We start from the raw sequence: 20,759 nt of genomic DNA, 5'->3' as shown, positions 1-20,759 counted from the left end.
CTGTGCTGTTTACACTCTGGGCAGTTCACTGGGAGCCGATCACAGGTGCCAACGGTCAATCGCTGGTCAGGACCCAGTGATCGGCATTTGCTGTGACACATCACAGCACAGCTGGGCTGGCGGCCCCCTACTCAGAAATGCAGAATCACGCGCAGTATCTATATGTGATTCTGTTCAGCTGGCCCGCACAGTCGCAGTAAATGTGCGTGGTCGGCAAGTGGTAATGGTACAAAGATAGGAGAAACTGGCTGCTGGACATCTAAATATAATACCCACTTATTAGCAAGAAATCTCCCTTTAACCTCACGTGCTAATGCATATTTAGGTTTACAGATTCTGCATGGTGTGCACGGAATAAAACTATATGTTTAGGTTTTTACATAGGTTCCCCCGAAAATAATTATTTGTTTTTTCCTGTGTTATGTGAAATTACCTTTAATTCATCTGGCTCCATTCCTGTGATAACAATCCATATATTTTACAACGCTATGTCATCTGTTGTATGAATTTTTGCTTTCTTAATCGTACATCACAGGACACAGGGTACTTCATATTTATAACTACTTGGGTTATGCTGCCACCTTCAGGTGGAAGGACATTGGCCAAAAAAAGGCAGGATTCTCCTCCCAGGCATAATCCTGCCTATCTCAGCTAAGCCTCAGTTTTTACCTAGTGTCTTTTGGTGATGTGCTTACATTGAATCTCTGAAGATTTCTTATCGTGGGCTCCCTATTTTGTTAGTCCCCTATTTCTTGGCCTATTCTGCACACTGCTGCTGGGGAATGGAAAGGCTTCACAAGGATAGGTCACCTACAGCCCTGAGGCCAAAGGGACTGTACCCAGACCCTGCATGCAAGAGGCCTATAAAGTAGCCAGTCGGCATTGGATCAGCAATCTCCAGGGTGCTCAGTATCGGTTATATCACTGGCAGGGTACTCTACAGGTCCAGGACAGTGATCCCCTTATATAGAGTTGAGTTTCTGAAGGCCCTGCAGGATGCACCCACTGTGAGGAGTGAAGATTAGCCCTTATGGCCCTGGCATTGAAGGCTTTTTACGCTGTAGCTGTGTTCAAGGGGTGGATTGGGCATGGAAACATGTGCGATCGGCAGCTCCTGAGCAGATAAAGCACTGTCACCTACGCAGCTCCAGCCCAGTTCCTAAAGTATTCTGGCACAGCCTCTGTACAGCCATAGCTCATGTACAGTGCAGCAGTGCCAGTGCTTTGCAAATATTGGGACACTTGTTATTCAAGGGTGACTTGCCACTTAGGTGTCTGGCATTCGCAGACAATCCTCTAAGCTGTGTGGCCACTTCCAAAATAGGTTTACAGGCCTACTGACCCTCACCATCCCATGGCATTATGCAGGCAGAGGGGTGTGAGGGGGACGATGGGATTTGGCTCCTAAATTCCTCTATCAAGTGGGTAAGACTTCTTTACAGTTTGCCTTGTAATGGCTTCCCTAGGGTGAGATCACCTGGGAATTCAGCCTTCATCTGGTATTTTCCCTGTTTCAGGGGCACAATCCTCTAGTTTCTTTGTGTCGGTGGAATTTTCAGTAGCTATTTTTGGTTTGCATGATCAGCTCTCAGGGTTCATCACTTGTTTGGAACAAAAGAATGAAGAGGAAAAATCTGTTGAGGAGAATGATTCCTCTGTAGACGAGTCCTCTAAGGATAAGGTTGTTTCAGACACAGAAGACCACACTGGACTTGGCCGCTTCTCCCAAAGCCATTGGCATTGGGTCCTGGTGGAAGTAATGTATGCCGATTGGGCTCATCCGGAGAAGGTGTTTTTACTGTCAAAGTATTTTGCTTATCAGTACCCTATGGAGGAGGAATTCTACAAGAAGTGGGACTCCTGTTTACCCAGCCATTTCTGATGGTCTTATTCAGTGGATGAAGTCCTGGTCTTTAAAGACTCCACGGATAAGTGGTTGGAGTGAAGGGGCTTGCCCCACTCACCTTTTAGGAAGTCACCTTTTAGGAAGTGACTGGTTCTGCAGCATGATGTCCAGAGATTAAAAGCAGTTGGTTTCACCCCCCCCCCATGTTTTATGTGCTCAAGGGTACTCCTGGATGGTTTTCACTTCAAGGGATACAAGCGCCACTGGTAAATAAGGGATCATGGAGTTCAGGTACAGGAATGTATATGTGTACAGATAGACAAGACAAATGTTTTTTTGTGTTAGGATACAGTAGCTGAGGTTTAATTTTTGAAAAATAAAATTTCTTTATCGAACATCATGGGACACAGAGCCTCAATAATAACTGATGGGTTATATAGGTATCACTAGGTCATTGGACACTGGCACACCCTAACCAGGAAGTTCAACCCCCTATATAATCCCTCCCCTTGCAGGGATACCTCAGTTTTTACGCCAGTGTCTTAGGTGATGGACGTGTAAAGATGTCCTGTGCTGAGCTCCAAAGGGATTATCCTATACTCGGGCAAGCCAGGCGAACCGGATCCATTTCAAAGTGTCTTTTGTAGGCCGAATTGGATGGTACCCGGGCCTCGTGTCCGAAGAAACGAGGTTTTACCTGTAACACTTCCTCTTTTTAGAGAGCTGGACCCCGCATATCAGAAAATGGTTTTCTATCCTTATTTCTGGCCGGGTGCTTTACAGGCCCAGAACTGTGGATCCCCCTATTCGTAGGGGGCCCCAGTCTCTGAAGGTTTTTTCAAACAGAGCCCACCGTGAGAGGTGAAGATAGGGTCAGTATAACAGAACCCTATGGCTGGATAAGGTAAGGGAGATTCCACAGAATTTTTTAATTCTAGTAGGTTTTCTCCTTTAAGGTAAATGCATGCTATGCCTATTGTCGCCACCGGGGGCTGCCAAGAGCACATACCTTCTCATGCTGATGTCTATCTCAGTGTTCCACGCTGCACAAGCTCCTCCGGCCGGCTCAGGTAGGATGGGATGGGGGGCTCTCCTTAGGGATATCTCCCCCCAGACTAGGGGGAGGCCGCAGGTGGTCTGTGAGGCGGTTATACACCGCACTTTCACCGCCGCCGCCATTTTGCCACGTGCAGGCCCCATCACTACCGGCCTCTCTCCTTCCTCCCCCTCCCCCAGCCTGTCCTCCATGCTGATCCCGGAGGGTCGGCCCGCGCTGGAAGCGCGAGGTTTTCGAAAACGAAGGGGGGGGGGGGGGCGTCAGCACAGCGTCCAGCATGCTCAGACGCCCACAGGTGCCGGCTGCAGGCTATTAAAGGCACAGATTACAGTTGCACTAAGCCTTTGGAGGGACACAGAGCTGACGGTTGCATGTAAGGTGGGACACAGGCATTCTCCTAGGCAGCATTTACTAAGGTAACACCAGACTGGGCATTTGGTAGCAAGGATTTAGCCAGACTACATCGCTCAGCAGTCAGTGTTCATTTTGTGATACCTCCACCTTGTTGCTTTGCACTATGGGTAGAAGAGGTTCAAATACCCCAAGAACCAGAGACTCTAGGGCAGGGATCCTCAAACTACGGCCCTCCAGCTGTTGCAGAACTACACATCCCATGAGGCATTGTAAAACTCTGACATTCACAGACATGACTAGGCATGATGGGAATTGTAGTTCCTGAACACCTGGAGGGCCACAGTTTGAAGACCCCTGCTCTAGGGGATCTCGTTCAGGTTCTTATGACCCCCTTTCTGCAGCATCCTCCCCCCCTGAGGGGCCAGGGACGGCTAGCCAGGGAGAGCCGTTGGTGTCAGGGGCTACACCTGCTTTTGGCACTTCAGCCCCTGTATACATTACACAGGAGGTTTTTTCCTCAACTATTAATGGTTTAAAGGAAAGATTAATGGCCGTGATTACATCTTCACTCAGTGGAAGAAAACGCACTAGGCCTTCCTCTGTTCCCCAAGACCCTCAGGCAGAGGAGCTCTGGGATAAAGGAGAGGAATCCCTTTCAGAGGATCAGGATGGGACGGATGATTCCTCTTCGGAGGAATCAGGTGGAGAGGGGCCCTCTTCGGCTTCCCAGGAGGAGAAAGTCTTAGTGCAGATCCTTACTGGATTGGTCCGCTCCACATTTAAGTTGCCCATATCTGAATCAGTTAAAGAACCCTCTTCTTTAGGGTCACTGAAACCTCCTCAAACAGCACAGGCGTTTCCTGTTCATAATTTACTTGAAAAGCTCCTTTATTCTGAGTGGGATCACCCAGATAAACGCTTTTTTCCGCCGAAAAAGTTTTCAACACTTTATCCTATGGAAGAAAAGTTTATTAAAATGTGGGGAATACCGGCCATTGATGCCGCCATTTCCTCCGTAAATAATAGTCTGACTTGTCCTGTAGACAATGCTCAGATGCTCAGGGATCCTGTGGATAAAAAGATGGAATCCCTATTGAAGGATGTTTTCTCCTTAGCAGGTTCAGTGGCTCAACCTGCAGTAGCAGTGATTGGAGTCTGTCAATTCCTGAAGAGACCATGTTAAGCAGGTCATCAAAGTTTTTACCTGAACAGCAGGCCCAGGGGTTGGCTAACCTTCCAGCGGCCTTATGTTATGTTGTTGACACCATCAGAGATTCTATCATGCAAACCTCTCATCTTTCACTGGGGTTGGTACATATACGTAGAATCCTATGGTTGAAAAATTGGTCAGCCGAAGCACCATGTAAGAAGCTGCTGGCTGGGTTTCCATTTCGTGGTGCAAGGTTGTTTGGAGAGGACTTGGATAACTATATCAAGAGAATCTCTTGTGGGAAAAGCACTCTCTTACCTGTTAAGAAGAAGAGTAAGCGTCCCTCTTTCAAACGGACTCTTTCCCCAGCGCCAGGGGCTTCAGCCTCCAGGCAGTCTCGACGGCCTCCTCCGTCTGGGTCAAGAAACAAGAGTCAACCCCAGGGACAAAAGAAGTCCTGGGGGGAAGAAGCCTACTAGGCAAAACACTAAGACTTCTTTATGAAGGGGTGCCCCCGCTCGCTCGAGTGGGGGGAAGACTGCTACAGTTCTCAAGGCTCTGGCAGGAGGACTTCCAGGACAGATGGGTATTCTCCACGGTAACCTTAGGGGACAAACTGGAGTTTCAAGAATTTCCCTCTCCTCGTTTCCTCAGATCAAGTGTCCCCAGAGATCCAGAGAAAAAGCAGTCGCTCCTTCTAGCGTTAGAGCGACTTTTGTCGCAGGAGGTCATTATGGTGGTTCCCGCAAAGGAGCAAGGATTGGGTTTCTATTCCAACCTTTTTACGGTCCAAAAACCAAATGGGGATGTCAGACCCATTCTGGATTTACGGGATCTGAACCGATTCCTAAGGATTCAGTTCTTCCGCATGTAATCAATTCGGACAGTAGTCTCCACCCTGCAGAGAGGAGAATTTCTGGCATCAATAGACATCAGAGATGCATATCTGCATGTGCCCATTTTTCCTGCTCATCAGAAGTTTCTGCGCTTCGAGATAGGAGGGCGCCATTTCCAGTTTGTGGCTCTGCCTTTTGGGATAGCCACTGCACCTCAAGTGTTCACAAAGGTCTTGGCTCCTCCTCTGGCCAGATTAAGGGCTCAGGGTATAGCTGTCATAGCATACCTAGACGACCTGCTCTTGATAGACCGGTCGGTAGCCTCCTTGAACGGGAACTTGAGGACCACAGTCGAGTATCTGGAACACCTAGGTTGGATCCTCAACCTAGAAAAATCTTTCCTAAAACCAGTAAGAAGACTGGAGTATTTGGGTCTGATCATAGATACAAGCCAGGAGAAAATATTTCTACCTCAGGCAAAGATCACTGCTTTGAGGGAGCTGATTCTGGCAGTCAGGACCAAGAAGGGTCCTTCTGTCCGTCTTTGTATGAGACTACTAGGGAAGATGGTGTCTTCATTCGAAGCAGTTCCCTATGCTCAGTTTCATTCAAGACTGCTGCAACACAGTATTCTGTCGGCCTGGAACAAGAAGGTTCAGGCATTAGACTTTCCGATGCACCTGTCTCATGCGGTGCGTCAGAGCCTCAATTGGTGGCTAATACCCGAAAACCTGCAGAAGGGGAAATCCTTTCTACCGGTTACCTGGACAGTGGTAACAACAGATGCCAGTCTGTCGGGTTGGGGAGCATTTCTGGAACAGTCTGCGGTTCAGGGGGTATGGTCCAAAACCGAGAGGACCTTACCCATCAACATTCTGGAGATCCATGCAGTATATCTAGCCCTAAAGGCCTGGACTATCAGGCTACAGGTTTGCCCGGTCAGGATCCAGTTCGACAATGCCACAGCAGTGGCTTATGTCAATCATCAGGGAGGCACCAGGAGCCAAGCTGCTCAAAAAGAGGTGAACCAGATCTTAGTCTGGGCAGAAAAGCATGTGCCATGCATTTCGGCAGTTTTCATTCCAGGGATAGAGAACTGGCAGGCGGACTATTTAAGTCGCCAGCAGTTACTTCCAGGGGAATGGTCTCTGCATCCCGACGTCTTTTGGGCCATATGCCAAAGATGGGGGGTTCCAGATGTAGATCTCTTTGCATCCCGATTCAACAAAAAGATAGACAGATTTGTGGCAAGGACAAAAGATCCTCTTGCATGCGGGACGGATGCGTTGGTGATTCCGTGGCATCGGTTCTCACTGATTTATGCATTCCCGCCTATTCTGCTACTGCCACGACTCCTTCGCAGGATCAGGCAGGAAAGGAAGTCAGTACTTCTGGTGGCCCCCGCTTGGCCCAGAAGGACGTGGTATGCGGAAATAGTAAGGATGACTGTGGGTTCCCCGTGGACACTACCGGTGCGCCCAGACCTCAAGGTTATCTCAAGGTCCAGTGTTCCATCCTGCCTTACAAACGCTAAATTTGACGGTTTGGCTATTGAGACCCATGTTCTGAAGAGTCATGGGCTTTCAGGTCCTGTGATATCTACCTTGATCAATGCGAGGAAGCCAGCTTCCAGAATGATTTATCATAGAGTCTTGAAAGCTTATATATCCTGGTGTGAATCCAGGGGTTGGCATCCCAGAAAATATGTGATAGGTAGAATCCTTGATTTTCTACAATTGGGATTAGAGATGAAACTGGCCTTGAGTACCATCAAGGGCCAGGTCTCGGCCTTATCTGTATTATTTCAACGGCCACTTGCTTCGCATTCTTTGGTCCAAAACTTTATGCAGGGGGTGACGCGTCTTAATCCTCCGGTTAAGGCGCCCCTAAACCCCTGGGACTTGAATTTGGTTCTGTCTGTGTTACAGAAACAGTCTTTTGAACCAATACGTCAGATTCCTTTGGTCTTATTGACAAGGAAGTTAATTTTTCTGGTAGCCATTTCTTCTGCTAGAAGAGTATCAGAATTAGCAGCTCTTTCCTGTAAAGAGCCTTATTTGATTGTACACAAGGATAGAGTGGTACTGCGCCCTCATCCTAATTTTTTACCGAAGGTGGTTTCAGATTTTCATCTAAACCAAGACATTGTTCTGCCTTCCTTTTTTCCAGATCCCTGTTCTCCGGAAGAAAGATCACTACATTCTTCGGATGTAGTAAGAGCAGTCAAGGCCTATCTGGAAGCAACTACTCAGATTCGCAAAACGGATGTTTTGTTCGTGCTACCAGAGGGTTCCAGTAGAGGACAGGCAGCGTCAAAAGCTACCATTTCTAAATGGATTCGACAAATGATTATTCAAGCTTACGGTTTGAAACAGAGGATTCCTCCGTTTCAGATCAGAACACATTCCACAAGGGCTATTGGTGCTTCTTGGGCAGTGCATCACCGAGCCTCTATGGATCAAATCTGCAAGGCCGCAACCTGGTCTTCAGTCCATACATTCACCAGATTCTATCAGGTGGATGTGAGAAGGCATGAGGATATCGCCTTTGGGCGTAGTGTGCTGCAGGCAGCGGTACAGGGTCCTCAGGTCTGATTGCACCCTACTTGGTTGTGGTTCCCCCCCTCAGATAGCATTGCTCTGGGACAGTGAAAAAAGTGCTTTCGCGCTACTATGGATGTGCGAATAGGATAAGTGATGTAAACGTAAGTAAATATAAATGCAGCAAAATCTATAGTGCAACATAAGTCACTAGCCAAATGAAATAATTATTAGTAAAGAGATTTCGCGCAAATTCTAATAAATAATGTTAAATTCATAAATTAAGGTGTTTCAGAAGAGTATTTAAATTATTTCCATATTAAATAAAAACGAGTGGTGCATATAATATCTATCTCTGATATAAAAATAATACAATAATAATATCCGTAGGTAGATTCACAGTATTCTTCATATATTAGTGACAATGATAAGTAAATATGACCTAGTGCAAATATAGAATATATATAGATAAAGTAGATATAACCTTGTGAAGCTGTATTCAATAAAACTTCACTTTAAATTGTCTATATAGTAATAGTGAGGAACAGTATTAAGGAAATCCAATAAATGTTGCAGTAATTGGAGGATAATAGAGTTCTGTAAGTGTTAGACCAGATGTAGGTAATTATTCCCAATACTCCTACTGTGGCTCCTTTAACAGTCTGGACTCCCAGGACTCTTACCTCAATGTTGATTATAGCATGCAGTTACCGCCGTCACCGCTAGGGGGATCCCTTGATTTTCCTGAGTAGTGGAAAACCTTTTTCTCACCTATTGTGAAGGATATAAGTGGAAGGCATCCTGGTGATTCCGATCACACCTGCTTAGCTAAGAATAGTGTGGTATGCAGACATTGTAGATTTTTGGCAGACGAGATGTGATCTCATTTATATCAAACAGATTTGGTGTCACAGGGTTTGATCTTCCATCTTGCTTTATCTTTGTTGGTTATTGAATCTCATGTTCTGAGGGAGAAGGGAGTAATCTTTTTTCCCTCTTCAAGGCAAGAAAGTCAACCACCAGGAAGGTGTACCATCGTACTTTTTGCTTGTAGTGAGGCTTGTGAGTTTCATCCCTGACAGTATGTTGTGGGGTGTATTTTGGCCTTTCTCCAGTCTGGTGTTGGGTGTGAGGGGGACGATAGGGTTTGGCTCCTAAATTCCTCTATCAAGTGGGTAAGACTTCTTTACAGTTTGCCTTGTAATGGCTTCCCTAGGGTGAGATCACCTGAGAATTCAGCCTTCATCTGGTATTTTCACTGTACCATCATACTTTTTGCTTGTAGTGAGGCTTGTGAGTTTCATCCCTGACAGTATGTTGTGGGGTGTATTTTGGCCTTTCTCCAGACTGGTGTTGGGACAGGGCCGGATTAAGAACATCATGGGCCTGGCGCTAAGGATTATGGTGGGGCTCTTTATTAAAAAAATAAAAATAAATAATAATTAAAAATGCAAACAATTTTTTGTTATAACAAATTAAATTAAATAGAGGGAGGATGAGAGAGACAGAAAGGGGATGAAAGAGGGGTATGGGAGGGAGGATGAGAGATAGAGGGGGGATTAGAGAGAGAGAGAAAGGATGCGAATGAGCATGCGTTGAAGTGACAAAGCCCGGCCAAGGCAAGTGACCGAAGGCACAGAACCCGGAAGGAAGACAGGGTGAAGATGGAACATAAGTGTGCCCATTCCAGAGCTGGTAACATTGAGGATATTCAATATCATTTTAAAGAACTGTTTTTGTGTGTAAGAGGCATAGGGGAGGAGTATTGATGGTATAAAAGTGGGAAGTATGTGCAGGTGAGGGAGAGGAATGTGGAGGGTATAACAGTGGGCACTATGTACAGGAGAGGAGTGTGGAGGGTATGCCAGTGGGCAGTATGTACAGGAGAGGAGTGTGGGGGGTATGATGGGGCAGTATGTACAGGAGAGGAGTGTGGGGGGTATGATGGGTCAGTATGTACAGGAGAGGAGTGTGGAGGGTATGATAGGGGCAGTATGTACCGAAGAGGAGTGTGGAAGGTATTATGAGGGTGGTATGTACAGGAGAGGAGTGTGGAGAGAAAGATAGTTGGCAGTATGTACAGGAGAGGAGTGTGAAGGGTATGACAGTGGGCAGTATGTACAGGAGAGGAGTGTGGTGGGTATGACAGTGGGCAGTATGTACAGGAGAGGAGTGTGGAGGGTATGACCGTGGGCAGTATGTACAGAAGAGGAGTGTGGAGGGTATGACAGTAAGCAGTATGTACAGGAGAGGAATGTGGAGGGTATGACAGTGAGCAGTATGTACAGGAGAGGAGTGTGGAGGGTATGACAGTGGGCACTATGTACAGGTGAGAAGGATGTAGGAATCTGGGAAGGAAAAATGTAAAGGTTTGTGGAAGGATGTTTAGGGACTGCGTAGTGGTTAAGCGGGCCATATGTGAATTGAAATCAAGCCAATTAAGCAGAGACCAGCCATAGTCGATCTATGTATGGGCTAGCTGGTTGTACACAAGTCAATCTATTAATCGACTTGAGTACAACCAGCCTGTCAGGTTTTTCCCAAAACAGTCAGTGCTGCCAGCTATAGTTAGCAACACTGATCATTGTATTGTGTGGGTTGGGAAGGTTCCCCACTGGCAGAACACAATAACACTGCGGGAGTGATTCCTCCATCCACAGGTGAGAAGGTGTGTGGGGACAGGCTGGGGAGAGAGGTCTGTCAGCAGGGGGGTGTGAGGTGGTCATGGAGGGATATCAATCAGTGGGTGGGGTGGAGGGAGTAACTGGGAGTGATATCTTTTAGAGTAGGGTCTGTCATCTGCAGGTTGGGAAATGGTCACCTGTGATATAAGTTAAAGGGGGGTGGCTAACATGGAAAGTGACTGGGGAGTGACCTGGTTGGTGGGGAGTGTGAAATGGATGATGTGTTTCAAGTTTCTTTCACATTTGCAGTAATGCTTACTGCCCTCTGAAAAGTGATCTGTGGTGTATTTCTTTTCAACGAGTGGTATAGCAGCAGCTGACAGGCGTTCATGAGGTGCTACTGCCGCCTCCTTTTTTTATACATTGCTGAATGGCAGTTTTACATTGTTGGACTATGCTGCTACTGCAAGTGAGTTTGACAGGCGGTGCTGCCTGTCAAACTCTGCAGGCTCCAAGCTGTCCATTGAGCTCAGTGCCTCTGACAAGAAGTGAGGAGAGGCACTGTGAGCTCATCCTCTCAGTCTGCTGTAGCCAGCTTGTATTTAAACTGGCCGCTCTGTATGTAGCTTCTGACAGGGTGTGCAAGGAGCCCCGTATCTCCAGGACCATGGGTGATAGGAGCCCCAAATTTTGACCAGTAGTGAGGTAGACCTTCAGCTACCTACTCCGCTATGTGACCCCTGGTCGCCGAGCCAGCACTTTTGAAGTCAATCGTTTTTTTTTGTTTTGTTTTTTTGTGATTTTTTTTTTTTTGTTTTTTAAATGGGCCTATCTTAAGGTAAGGGGCCTGGAGCTGCATCTCCAATAGCCCCTATGTTAATCAGACCCTGTTTTGGGATGTCTCTAGGTCACCTGGGTCAGGTTGTATTGAGGCCTCGGTTCTCTTTTTTTTTTATAATATAATAATCTAAGGTTGTTTCTTTGTGCAGCCTGAATTAGGACATTGTGTTATCTTTTTGTCATAATCCTAAACATTCTAAAGAGGAGGTACTTCACTCTTTGGATGTTGTTCCAGCTGTTGGAATTTATTTGAAGTCTAGACGCAGGTATCTCCAAACTTCTGCCCTCCAGCTGTTGCGGAACTACACGCCCCATGAGGCATTGTAAAACTATGACATTCATAGACATGACTAGGCATGGTGGGAATTGTAGTTCCTGAACAACTGGAGGGCCAAAGTTTGGAGACCCCTGGTAGAGTTTTGTTTTAACAGGCTGCTTGTCCCTGCTTGTGCTACCTGAGAGTACTCACAAGGGTCAGGCATTCTCTTGATCCACTATTTCAACTTATTTCTCAGGCCAGTAAAATCAAGGGCAAGGTTCCTCTTTCCCAGTCGGGGCCCATTTCACTAGGAGTGTCAGTGCTTCCTGGGCCATTAATCATCAAGCTTATATTGTTCAAGTTTTATAAAGCTGCTACCTGGTCTTCTCTTCACACATTTACTAAGTTTTACCAGATAGATGTTCATTCCTCTGTGGATGCCAGTTTTTCACAGGACACTTCCCACTTTTTCTGTGTTCCTCCTTGCTTACTACAAAACTGAGGTTTAGATAGTTTGCAAGGGGTTATGCCTGGGCAGGGGATCCTGCATTTTTATTGTATTTTTTTTGGATAGGGTCCATTCATCTGAAGGTGGCAGCATTAAAGTGGTATTAAAGGTTCGGCTTTAGAAAAAACAAACAAAAAACCCCCAAACATGTTGTACTTACCTGCTCGGTGTAATGAATTTGCACAGAGCAGGCCTGATCCTCCTCTTTTTGGGTCCCTGCCGGAACTGCTCCACTGGCTCCTCCCCCTTGACCAGTGCCCCCAATAGCAAGGGGCTTGCTATGGGGCACTAGTGCGTGCTCGCTCCCGAGCCTTGTTCTATGCATCTATAAGACACATAGAGTCGCAGCTTGGCCCCGTCCCCCGCTCTCACCTCATTGGTTCACTGGCTGTGATTGAGAGCAGTGGGAGCCAGTGGCTCCAGCTGCTGGCTCAGCCAGTGAAGAGAAGGAATCCCGGGACAGCCGAGTGTCTCGGGCACATCACTGGATTGAGAGGGGGCTCAGGTGAGCATTAAGGGGGCTGTGGGGGGTGCAGCACACAGAAGGTTTTTTACCTTCATGCATATGCATGAAGGTAAAAAACCTTCAGCCTTTGCAACCACTTTAACCCATGTAGTCATGAATGTGAAGTACCCTGTGTCCTGTGATGTACTCCAAGAATTTTTTTTTAAAGCTAAATCCTAATATTTATTATAATTTAACCTGTGATTTCCATTTTGTTTCTTTACAGAAACTGTTCACCATTAGAAAAAGTTTCCAGCAACAGCTGGCAGACGCTCTTGCTGTAATGAGATCAAGCTATGAGGTGAGCATATGTACAGTGTGTAGCATAAAAGATTGCCGGTGTTACTTTACAAGTCAGCTTCACCACCTTTATTTTCAATTCTTGTGCTATGAAATACCGGTAATCATTATTGTTATTCATCGATGACCTGGTAAGCTGGTTTTCGCTTTACATCTGCTTGACATAAAAAAAAGGTTATTGATATGTTTTATTTGCTTTCACAGTTTGTCATTTTTATATATATATATTTTTTAACACTTTTTATTATCTAATGTGCATTACAGTAACAAATTCAACAAAATGCTTAACACGAGCACGTCATTTTTATATGTAAAGGCTAATTCCACCTTTATTCCCAATGTTTCATATTACGCCCATATTTAGGGAGAGGCATGGAATATACTGCAGCCCCCACTTACCAGAAGGCTTTTTTAGACAGGCAGCAAGCTTTGCCCCCTGAAAAGCGATCTGCGGTGAGTCACAGTGGGTAGCAGCGCCTGATGCCTCCTGATGCTGAATTGTTTTTGTTCTTTTTAAATTGCTGATTGAGGGGGCCACACTGCAAATGCAAACCAAGTGTTTGGCTTGCAGCTGCGATGTGGCCCCCTTTGATCTCAATGAGCGAGTTTTATAGGCCATCCCAAGTTAAAGATGCCGCAGCCACTAAGCAAAGCACCGTGACCGTGGCATGTATACAACCTTTTCAGGCTGTAATGTTAGGATTTGGGTGGGCAGCCAGGGGGCAGTAGAAGAGCCTGAATTACAGAGCTCTTCTTCCCAGAGCATCCTCAATTTTTTTTATTTGGCATATTTCCACCTGCACATCCATGTCATTCATTCAGTGGAAGACTGTGGCAGAGGTACTCATAGTTCTCAAAGGAGATGTCACCAAACTCATCCATTAGTTACATCCTCCAACGTTATAACCAAAGATTTGTACCTCTGTACAGACCTAGGGTTGAAAGAATAGTGCATTGCACACGTGGTGCACTGATCGTGGTTGCAATGCTTTTCATACTCCAATTTAAAACATTAATAAAAAATGCAAAAATTATTTTTGAAATATGGTTGCATTTATTCTTCCTTTTTATTTTATTTATTTATTTTTTTGTTTTTTTTTTTTACACAAGGTGGAATTTGCATTTAAGACATAAAGAAAGGAGGATCTAATTGTAATTAATTGTAATATTGTCATTACAGGGACCTTGATTACAAAAACCCAATGCCCTGTAAAGCAGTCAATTTGTACTTACCTTTCCAATGTCCTGTATTTAGAGCCCTGCTCCTTCACTGCTCCCCAGCCACTACAGATATTCACACACTTTTGGGCATGTGAATACCCGCCTCCCCTGCTGACTTGTACATCACTCCCCAGAAGTGTCATGCAGTAATGAATTCTGGGAACACCATCGTCTAATTCATACTAGCTATTCCCGGTCACACCCACAAGTGTGTCTATTTTTCCTAAATAAGGACTTTCTGAAAGTCAGTGCCCAGGCTTAGGCCCCCCCCCCCATGTTCTTGTGCTTGTGTTTCAAATCTGTGGTTGGAATATAGTGGTTGTGGAACAGAATAAAACTGGTAAATCCTAGCCATTTTTTAAATACATTTCTCAACAGAATTATTATAAAGGAATCTCGGGAAGTCAGAAAGGCCATGAAATGCATGAAGCAGAGTCTGCAAAAATCCAAACATTCCAAAGAAAGCTTGATGAGAAAGATCTACTTATTCAGTCGCTGGAAGCACAGATATTACAGCTGGTGGAAAATGAAGAGCCTAAACAGGTGTGCGGGTGTATGCGTGCATGTGTATATATACACTGTGTGTCTGTATATATATATATATATATATATATATATATATATATATGAGTTTATTTACTGAACAGGCCTTTTTATCACTTGTTTAGGAATTAGCTAAGCAGTCCAACTAGCAGAGATCCTTTCCAATAATCACACTCTTAATGTACAAGTTTATACATATCCTGTGTGTGCACATTAGAACGGAATGCAATAGTCTCAAGGTGTGTGCCAAAATATTTAGGGGTATGCTAGGCATAGTGTCATGTGGTTCCAAGTGTTCTAGTTGCACAGCATCATTGGGGGGGGGGGGAGGAACAGAAAATGACACACACACATGCTGCATGTCACATTCTGCTGCACTCCAGTCCTGACCAGTAGAGATGTCAGTTTGGCACAGCAAGCTTAATGTGCTGCTTTTAGCCGTGCCCCCTATTTCGATTTTGGAGAGGTAAGGGGATGGAGGAAATAGAAATGGGCTGCCAAGAAGTACGCAAGTTAAAAAAAAAAAAAGTTGAAAACGACTGTACTATTAAAATGGATATTACCCTGCAGTTGGATATTTTTTTTTTGACTTCCCGATTGCCATCCAGTCCTACTGTTTTTGACAAGAAAGCGATTACATGATGCGCGTTGTATTGCGCTGTTAGGCTTGGTTCACACTAGTGGGATTTCAGATGCGACTTGAACCGCACAGAATCACATGACAATGGAAAACACATCAGGGTTTATTTACTAAAGGCAAAGAGTCTGTGCGCTTTGCAAAGTGCCGTTGCACTCTGCAGGTGCAATTGCTCCAGAGCTTAGCAAATGAGGTAAAGAATACCCTATCACTTGCAAGGAAAAAAAAAAAAAAAACAGCATTTTTGCTTACACATGATTGAATGATGGAGTAGTCAGTAGAGTTTCTGCTCATTTAATAAGCTCTGGTGCAAGTGCACTTTGCAAAGTGCATGGTCTATTTGCCTTTAGTAAGTCAACCCCATTGTTTTTCAGCGGTGTGTTTTCACATCATTGCAGTGCAATTTTGGAAAAGGGTCCTGTGCAATATTGGTGCGATTTCAGCCCTAATGAATATGCAAACCCCATCCACGTAGTATCCAAGTTTTATCACATAATCATACTGAAAGTCAGATCAAAATCTGATCACAGCAGTGTGAACTTATCCTTAAAAAGAAAAGGATCAGGTCTGACTTTCCATAGGTACGCTGCCAGTCCACCCAAAAAAACAGGCTGCAGTGTGCCGTATGGCACAGTAACTCCTTGCTTTAACCCACTGCACAGTGTGAATGGGCCGTATATTTGAATAAAATACTATAGTACGCTAACAAGTAGGTTTGTTGTTACAGCAGCCAATCAGAATGCTTGTTTAATTTTCAGTTCTGTACTGTACAGAGATGACTGTTGGAAACTGGTCATAATGAGCAACAAGAAATGTTCCTATTTGCGCTCTTTTACCTGCCTCATATACACAACTGTTAAATTTTTCCCAATGAAGGAAACCGGGTTGGAATTAAACTCTGCAACATATCATTTTTTAATAACTAAAATATAATTTTAGATGCAGTTGATGGCTAAGTGATGATAGCTTTAAAAATTTTAGAGCTTTTCTTCTGTCTTTCGTATTATCACAACAGATCTTGAATAATTTTACTTGTCTGGTAATTAAAATTAGGATGGTCCTGTCATTGAGGCTGGGTTCACATCTAAGCCGCATGCGGCTCGCAGCAGGGGTCCGGTGCATCCCTGTTCTCTACGTTTAAGGGACCAATCAGAGATGAATTTTTTCCTGAATTCGACCCTAAAATAAACATGCATTATCATGAATGGTTCACAAAGTGGTCTATAATCCTGACTTATACAATTGCCCCCTCGTGTGGTGAACTGTTGAAACTACTACAATGTGCATGTGCAAAGTAAACTCCAGAGAGTGTAATCTGACATCTAAAATTGCCACATGAAATGTATACATTGTAATGCTTAAAAATCTGCAATGTTTTCTTAAAAAAAAAAAAAAAACATGGTTTCCATGTGCATCTGCTTTGACATTTGTTTATAAAGTGTAGCTGAACTGCTGACAAATATTCGAGTAATGCTAAAAAGTATATGTATTTATTAAAAGTATTACAATTTAATTTAAAGGCATCTGGCATAAATGCCCACGTTTGTATTTTTAGCAGCTTTTTGTAATCTGCACAGCAAGACCCAGACTGGGAGAGGGAAGGTCCGCAATAGTAGGCAGAACGACTCTGCAACTGTACACAGTCCTGGACCTGTCTGTGTTACCTGTCTGTGGTTGAAGTGCAGGACCTGATGATGTACCAAATCACAGATATTTTGGCATATAAGACAGTTCTCATACAAGTATTTGAGCTGTGTTTAGTTGCCTGTTTGTGGCCAGTCCTCCCACTATCCCTCACTAGCACACCAAATTTATTTAGATCTGAACCACAAAAAAGGGGAATCGGGTGCAGAACTGCATATTAACTGCTCTTTAATTGCACTAACAGGATATAAATGTGTTGCCCATTTCAATTTTTTTGAAGGTAGCAAGCAATTGTAAAAATAAAAAAGCAGCTCTCGCTGCAATGCTCACCTCCTGTTTTGCGCTGTCCCTCATAGACTCACCACTGTACGAGGTTGCATGGGCAGTATCATTCAACCCAGTTTGTGCGCGTGCAGAGCCTCATGGGCCTGCTCCTTGTGGGGGGGTGGGCTAAGAATCACCATGATGCCCTGCACTTACAGTACAATAATGTTGAGAACAGTGCTAACATCCTTTGACACTCTCTACAGTATCAAAGCAGTAGTAAACCTCAGGTGGTTATAAAAAATTCCCTGCAAGGCAACGTCATAATGTGCTAGTATGACATCTTTCCCCGGTCTTCCTTCTGGGTTTTCTCGGCCTCTGGCTAAACGAATTGCCAGGGTTCGCAATGACGTCACTTCCGTGCATGCGCGCGGAATCGACTGTTTACGGCACAGGCTCTGAAGGTCCGGCACTGTAAATCGGACCTTCAGAGCACATGCGCCTGTAATGTCATCGGCTGCATACAGCTCTGAATATCTCCTAAACTGTGGAAGTTTAAAAGATATTCACAGTACCTACAGGTAAGCCTTATTATAGGCTTGCCTGTAGGTACAAGTGGTGTAACAGAGTTTACTACCATACCCTTTATACCTGAAAAAAAGGTAATTATAAAAAATAAATTAAAAATAAATAAAAGTTTACTGGGGGAGGAAGGGGGAAATTGAGATTCAAAGTGGAACTCCAGCAAAAAAACTTTAGATTGTAAGCTCTTACGAGCAGGGCCCTCTTATCCCATTTGTATTTTACTGTATTGTAACTGTACTGTCTCCCTTTATGTTGTAAGTTGCTACACAAACTGTTGGTTTTATATAAATCCTATATAATAAAAATGTAAATATCTTCTTCAATAGCCACAAGGGATATAAATTCACTTTGTGTGCACCAAATACCTTTGTGAACCCAGTTATTACACTGTAAAAGCAGCGGTGACAATATAACTGGGCTGCACATAGCCTGTGCAGAAGTCAGAGTTGTGGGAGTGACCAAGCTGGCTGCAGAAAATGACAGAAGAGGGCAGAGATTAGACCAGTCATTCCGCACAAGGCAAGGAGTGGACGGTCTTTATTACAGGCAGCTCCTGTACATAGGCATAGTTTTATGCTGTATTACTGAAGTCTGGAAGAAATACACATATCAAACCAAGAATATACATGCTTTTCAAATTTAGAACTGTTTCTTTAACCACTTCTCGCCCGGCCTATAGCAAAATGACAGCCGGGCGGTGGTTCCGTTATCCTCATATGACGTCTTTCAGGATAACGAGCTGGCGCGTGCCGTGGGGGCATGCAGTGCGGTGATCGGTGGTGCGGTGTGTCAGTCCAATTACAGCTGACGCGGTGTAAACAGGAAGAGCCATGTATTGGGTTTTTCTCTATCGCGTCTGACAGACACGACTAGAGGAGAGCCGATCGGCTGCTCTACTGACAGGGGGGTCTGCGCTGATTATCAGTGCAGCCCCCCCCAAGGATGCCCACATAGGACCATCAGGGATGCCACCAGGACCACCATGGATGCCCACCACTGATGACCACCAGGTATGCCACCCATGGCCAACAAGGATGCCAATCTGTGCCCACAAATGCCAATCTGTGCCCACAAATGATGACAATCAGTGTACATCAGTAATGCCTGCCAGTGCCTCCTTATCAGTGATGCCTAATGGTGCTCATCAGTGCTGCCTATCAGTGCCACCCATGAGTACCCATCAGTGCCACCTATCGGTGCCCATTAGTGCCGCCTATCAGTGCTGCATATTAGTGCCCATCAGTGCCACCTCATCAGTGCCACCTTATCCTTATCAGTGCCGGTCAGTGCAGCCACATCAGTGCCTATCAGTGAAGGAGAAAACCTACTTATTTACAAAATTTTATAACAGAAACAAAAAAAAACCCTTTTTTTTTCAAACTGTTCGGTCTTTTTTTATTTTGTTTAGCAAAAAAATAAAAACCTAAGAGGTGATCAAATACCACCAAAAGAAAGTTCTATTTGTGGGAACAAAATGATAAAAATTTTGCTTGGGTACAGTGTAGCATCACAGCACAATTGTCATTTAAAAAGCGACATCGCTGAAAGCTGAAATTTGGCTTGGGCAGGAAGGGGGGAAAGTGCCCAGTACTGAAGTTGTTATTAATTTCAGGAGCTCCGCAATTTAAATTTGTATCAGTATGTTTTTACAGTTGTATTTTTGAGGACGAGAATAAGCAGGAAAGTCCTAGGACTTTTGTATAGAGCTAAAATTGTCCAGAGGACCTGGTCCTTGTGGAACACTCCACTGTGGACACAAAGCAACCATTCATCCAATTAGCCTCTCAGCAAAAAATAAATTAATGGAGAGGCCCAGGTTAAACAAGGGTGACTTCCTTCATGCACCTGAGGCCTTTCAAGCAGAACCGAGTCCTGCTTATTGATAAAGGCGGTCTCACCTGAAAACAGAACTGAGCCTTTGCTTTCCCACTTAGCAGACCAATAAATAAGATGGACCCAATATCGATTCTATGTAAAAAGGTGACAAGCCGGACACATTTTTTTTTTGTTTACCAACTTTTTTACCGTGGTAAAAATAGTAATGACAGAAATTAACACAAGCATAGAGAGTACTGGAAATAAATCCTTCCATACAGAGGATGAGTAACAGGTTATTAAGTAAGTACCTCTCTACTCAGTACTGCAATAAAAGAAACCTAACTTTATCAAAATAAAGATCAGAAATAATAAAGAGTGTATATAACAAGACAATACCATATCTGCATAAACAGGGTAGTTTGGCATCATATTGAAGATTGCGCAATTTTATTCATGTGGCGGGTGGAGTTACTGGCATATGGCTCAATTCCCATGGGCAGATCCCACATGGTTGGCGGAGCAAGATAAAAGGGTTTCCTGACCTTACTGGTTACCTAATAGGCAGACCATGAGTCCCACTTGCGGCCAAAAATTTGCATGGAGTCCATAAGAGTATGGTATATCCTCTCCACTGGTTTAATGGACTCCATTCGGAGAAGCACCTGGGAGCATGGGACTGACGGGGATCACCAGTTAAGAGCTACAGCCCAATGAATAGCACTACATAGCGTGTGAGTCAATTTTTGACAAGGGGGTGGGACCTTTGGGAGATCTGTGAACAGGATACACACCGTGTGATAGGTGTACCTGTTATCTGCAACACTATCATAGAGGTTTGTTGCCATAGAGACTGTAAGGCTGTATGTAAGGCTGTACAGCTCCAGAATATATGGAGGAGTATACCTCTTTCAGCACATCCCCTAAAGCACGAATCTGGATTAGAAGGGTCATTTCTATGTGTTTTAACAGGGGTGTAGTAGCAACTACAGTCTCTTTGATGGCAACTGAACATGTGCATTTATGTATGTTGGACACCATATCAAGCCAATCTTCTGCAGAGTGCTCTTGGCCCATTTCGGTCTCCCAGCTCAGCATTGCTGAAGACTTTGCTGTGGTGAGATGGTCATTGAGGCAACAATAAAGGGTAGAAATGGTCCCCCTATCTCTAGACCACTTGTGACATAAGTTTTCAAACAGTGTTTTGGCCCCCCGAATAAGGATGTCGGTA

The 20,759-nt window shown here is 44.6% G+C and overlaps 1 protein-coding gene across 2 annotated transcripts in view; it reads left to right on the top strand.

The window, feature by feature from the left end:
• The window catches only part of LG05H10orf67 (linkage group 05 C10orf67 homolog), a 243,086-nt gene that overhangs the window by 26,604 nt on the left and 195,723 nt on the right, over window positions 1–20,759 (top strand). For both annotated transcript variants that reach the window (XM_073629770.1, XM_073629768.1), the window contains exons 4-5: window positions 12,746–12,820; window positions 14,419–14,583. In XM_073629770.1, the coding sequence (XP_073485871.1) occupies window positions 12,746–12,820; window positions 14,419–14,583 (240 nt within the window). The remainder of the gene's footprint in view (window positions 1–12,745; window positions 12,821–14,418; window positions 14,584–20,759) is intronic.

This window comes from Aquarana catesbeiana, linkage group LG05, assembly GCF_042186555.1.
Source record: "Aquarana catesbeiana isolate 2022-GZ linkage group LG05, ASM4218655v1, whole genome shotgun sequence".
NCBI lineage: Eukaryota > Metazoa > Chordata > Amphibia > Anura > Ranidae > Aquarana > Aquarana catesbeiana.
Note: the sequence above shows the minus strand (reverse complement) of the source record. Positions and strands in the feature narration are given on the sequence as shown.